General features: G+C 44.8%; 1 protein-coding gene across 5 annotated transcripts in view; it reads left to right on the forward strand.

Annotated features, from left to right (window-relative positions):
- The window catches only part of LOC143290234 (uncharacterized), a 12,456-nt gene that overhangs the window by 5,219 nt on the left and 2,237 nt on the right, over positions 1-5,000 (forward strand). For 2 of the 5 annotated variants that reach the window (XM_076599567.1, XM_076599566.1), the window contains 3 exons: positions 1,072-1,294; positions 2,653-2,840; positions 4,907-5,000. The exon at positions 4,907-5,000 is cut by the window's right edge and continues 2,237 nt beyond it. In XM_076599567.1, coding sequence (XP_076455682.1) covers positions 1,153-1,294; positions 2,653-2,840; positions 4,907-5,000 — 424 coding nt within the window. In that variant the 5' untranslated portion in view covers positions 1,072-1,152. The remainder of the gene's footprint in view (positions 1-1,071; positions 1,295-2,652; positions 2,841-4,906) is intronic. The other 3 variants (XM_076599569.1, XM_076599568.1, XM_076599570.1) reach the window with 2 other exon arrangements.

Genomic DNA, 5,000 nt, shown 5'->3' on the forward strand with positions numbered 1-5,000 from the left:
AACAGCAAGAGGAGTCATTATTATCATTTTTTGTTCAAACAGGAACTTCTTTTGCTAAGCATGGAATTTTTATTTATTTTGCAAACGTTTTGGTGCAGATAGTAAAAAAGGGAAATTACTCTGTAATTAATGCCAGGGGACTTAATTTATCACAAGTGAGTCTTGAAGGCCTTGCCTCTCTTGTTCTTTGTGTGATACAGATCTTTTTCATCATCACTGGCGACCAGGTATCTCTGTACATGACTAATACACGAGCACAATACAGTTCATTGAACTGTTCCGCCTATTCAACACTGTTATTATTTGTTCCAGAGAACACAGTTGTAGGCGGTCAAGGAGTTTGGCGATCAGGACCCAGTTGCATTGCGTGGTTCTAACTTTCTGACAGTGTACACGTGACTAAATGCCTACGTTGACCGAACCACGCCATTGGTCAGTTCCATACTACACACAGTTAGTAGCGGGTTACAACCATACTAGGCTCTTCCGTCCGAGCAGTGCAACTGGTTCCAGGTCTCTCTATAACGCGCACAATGCAGTTCATCACTATCATCATCATCATTTGTGTGTCTGCATGTTTTACATTGATTTGTTTATTTGCTTATTTATCATCATTATTGTCTTTTTGTTTATTTTTTAAATTTTTTTAAAATTTATTTTCATCTTTTTTTGTGTGTGTGCGCTTAGAGTTGATTTTATAAAGATTTTGCGCCTCCTAAATACCGTTATTATTATTATTGTTATAAATTAATTTATTATTATCGTTATTATTATTATTATTTATTGATTAATTTATTATTATTATTATTATTATTATTATTATTATTATATGTTTAAAAAAAATATTTTATTATTATTTAAAAAAAATTATTTATTTATTCATTTATTTTTATAATTTTTTTTATTTATTTATTTTTTCTCAAGGCCTGACTAAGCGCGTTGGGCTACGCTGCTGGTCATGCAGGCATCTGGTTGGCAGATGTGGTGTATATGGCGTATATGGAATTGACTGAAAAGCAGTGACGCCTCCTTGAGCTGCTGATACCCATACTGATACTGATACTGTTCCAGAGAACTCAGTCGCAGGCAGTGGAAGAGTGTGGCTTCCTGCAGCAGGTCTCTGTGTGTGTGTGTGCGTAACAGCAGGACAGGATGAACTACACGAGCACGATGCAGTTCATTGAACTGTTCCGCCAGCACCGGGCGCTGTGGGACAGATACGATGTCAACTACCTGAACAAGATGGAGAGGATGAGACAGCGTGAGGAGATCGGCTATTCCATGGGCATGACAGGTGCGTGCGTGCGTGCGTGTGTGTTGGGTTTGTGTGTGTGTGTGTGTTGGGTTTGTGTGTGTGTATGTATGTGTGTGTGTGTGTGTGTGTGTGTGTGTGTGTGCGTGTGTGTGTGTGTGTGTGAGAGAGAGAGAGACAGGTGTGTGCGTGTGTGTGTGTGTGTGTGTGTGTGTGTGTGTGTGTGTGTGTGAGAGAGAGAGACAGGTGTGTGTGGGTGTGGGTGTGTGAGACAGGTATGTGTGTGTGTGTGTGAGAGAGAGAGAGACAGGTGTGTGTGTGTGTGTGTGTGTGTGACAATGCGGGGTGTCATAGAAATAACAATAACGATAATTATATTGATCATAACTGATAAAGAAGCGCTGACCCCACCAGTCTTGTTGTTGTTCAGGGGGGCAGGCAAGGAGGGAGGGGGAGACACACACACACACACACACACACACACACACACACACACACGCACTCACACATGCAAATCACATTCACACACATGCATGCATGATGCACACTCAAACATGTGCACACACATGCACGAACACACACACACACACACACACACACACACACACACACACACACACACACAGACCACACACACACATACACATCACACCACACCACACCACACCACACACACACACACACACACACACACACATTGCATGCATAAAACACACGTGCACAGACCTGCATAATGCACAATCTTGTTTGTATGAAGCGCTGTTGATAGTACCCCGCCCGTTAGATCAAAAACCCTATTAGCATAAGTTGTACCCAGTGTAAGTTGTGCCCAGTGTGTGTGTGTGTGTGTGTGTGCGCGTGCGTGCGTGTGTGTGCCCTGGGACAGTACAGCGATCACTGAACAGACTACATCAGCACGGGGGTTACCACATCAACATAACCACACGCCGCACTGGCCACCTCAAAAGCTGGTTCCCCCCGGCATCTGAGCAAACTCGCTGACCACCAAAGACAGCCAACTTTTGGGGGGGAGTGGGGGTGGGTGCATGCATGGGTGGTGGATGCGGATGGTGGCGGGGGCATGGTTATCGGCACAACCTCAAAGGATGAACTTTGGAAGGAGTTGGGAGGGAGATGAGAAAGGTGTGGGGGTTTGCGGAGGGTGATGGGCATGGTGTCAGCACGATCTCAGAGAAGAAGAAGAAGAGGAAGAAAAAAAAAAAAACAACTGCAGAAGGAGTGGAGAAGGAAGTGAGAAGGAAGTGAGAAGGTGTGTGTGGGGGGGTGGGGAGTGGGGGGGGGGGGGTGTAACAGAATGGGGGGGAGGGAAAGGAGACAGGGTGCCGGGGGTGGTGTAGGTGCCACTACCTACCTACGTGTACCTGTTCTGTGTCCTGCAGAGGTGGACGTGGGCAAGAAGATCTGCAACCTGAGGACGTACTACCTGCGCGAGATGGTGAAGAGAGACAAAGCGCTGCAGTACGGGCAGGAGACTGCGGAGACCTACATCCCCAAGTGGCCCTACTTTGACGCCCTGGACACCTTCCTGCAAGACGTCGTTCGCAAGAAGCGGAACGAGTACCTCACGGTGAGTTCATCATTATCTTCAACATCATCATCATCGTCTTCTTCTTCTTCTGACGGTGAGTTCATCATCATCATCATCATCATCACCATTCATCATCATCATCTTCTTCTTCTTCTGACGGTGAGTTCATCATTATCATCATCTTCTTCTTCTTCATCTGACAGTGAGTTCATCATCTTCTTCTTCTTCATCTCACGGTGAGTTCATCATCATCATCTTCTTCATCATCATCTGACGGTGAGTTCATCATCATCATCATCTTCTTCTTCTTCATCTGACGGTGAGTTCATCATCATCATCATCTTCTTCTTCATCTGACAGTGAGTTCATCATCATCATCATCTTTTTCTTCTTCTTCATCTGACGGTGAGTTCATCATCTTCTTCTTCTTCATCTGACGGTGAGTTCATCATCATCATCTTCTTCTTCTTCATCTGACGGTGAGTTCATCACCATCATCATCATCATCATCATCATCATCATCATCATCATCATCATCATCATCATCTTCTTCTTCTTCATCTGACGGTGAGTTCATCACCATCATCATCATCATCATCATCATCATCATCATCATCATCTTCTTCTTCTTCTTCTTCTTCTTCATCTAACGGTGAGTTCATCATCATCATCATCTTCTTCTTCTTCATCTGACGGTGAGTTCATCATCATCATCATCATCATCATCATCATCATCATCATCATCTTCTTCTTCTTCTTCTTCTTCATCTAACGGTGAGTTCATCATCATCATCATCTTCTTCATCTGACGGTGAGTTCATCATCATCATCATCATCATCATAATCCTCATCATCACCATCTTCTCCTTTTTCTTCCCCTTCTTCTTCATCTGACGGTGAGTTCTTAATCTTCTTGTTCTTGTTCTTCTTCCGTGTGTCTTCTTCTTTCTCCTCCTCCTCCCCCTCTTCTTCTTTTTCTTCTTCTTCGCTCGTGGGCTGCATCCCCCACGTTCACTCGTATGTACACGAGTGGGCTTGTACGTCGATTGACCGTTTTTACCCCTCCATGTAGGCAGCGATACGGGGGTGTGCATGCTGGGTATGTTCTTGCTTCCATAACCCACCGAACGCTGACTTGGATAACAGGATCTTTCTTTTTCTTAACGTGCGTGTTTGATCTTCTGCTTGCGTGTACGCACGAAGGGGGTTCAGGCACTGGCAGGTCTGCACACATTGACGGTGAGTTCAGGCCCCTTTGAGTGTGGCTGGCTTCATGTTTCAACCGGTTGGAGAGATGGGAAACAAGGACACGTGTTCGGGTTGTCCTTGAGAGAACGTGTGTTTCATTCATGTTACTTATTCTGTAGTATGGGGAGACATGTGGCAAAATGGTGTGTATCTCTGTATGTATTTGTATTTGTATTTCTTTTTATCACATCAGATTTCTCTGTGTGAAATTCGGGCTGCTCTCCCCAGGGAGAGCGCGTCGCTACACTACAGCGCCACCCTTTTTTTTTGTTTTTGTATTTTTTCCTGCGTGTAGTTTTATTTGTTTTTCCTATCGAAGTGGATTTTTCTACAGAATTTTGCCAGGAACAACCCTTTTGTTGCCGTGGGTTCTTTTACGTGCGCTAAGTGCATGCTAGCACACGGGACCTCGGTTTATCGTCTCATCCGAATGACTAGCGTCCAGACCACCACTCAAGGTCTAGTGGAGGGGGAGAAAATATCGGCGGCTGAACCGTGATTCGAACCAGTGCACTCAGATTCTCTCGCTTCCTAGGCGGACGAGTTACCTCTAGGCCACCACTCTACATGTGTGTATGTGTGTGCATGTTTAAAAGCAAATTTGATGACTTGCCTGTGTTTGTACAAGAAGGACAAATTGACATCTGATTGTTCTTAATCAGTCACCAGGTGTGTATACTGGTTCTGATGCTGTATAAACCACATCCTCTTTGGACAGGTGTTCTTAATCACTCACCAGGTGTGTAAACCGGTTCTGATGCTGATGAAGCACATCCTCTTTTGACAGGTGTTCTTAATCAGTCTCCAGGTGTGTAAACCGGTTCTGATGCTGTATAATCCACACCCTCTTTTGACAGGCTGGAGGGGCGTACCCGGAGGTGTCCTTCATCTATGCAGCAGACGACCATCTCTCAGACGACGCCACAGACGATCTTCCCAACGATAACGACC

This window comes from Babylonia areolata, chromosome 15 (assembly GCF_041734735.1).
Source record: "Babylonia areolata isolate BAREFJ2019XMU chromosome 15, ASM4173473v1, whole genome shotgun sequence".
NCBI classification, from domain to species: Eukaryota; Metazoa; Mollusca; class Gastropoda; order Neogastropoda; family Buccinidae; genus Babylonia; species Babylonia areolata.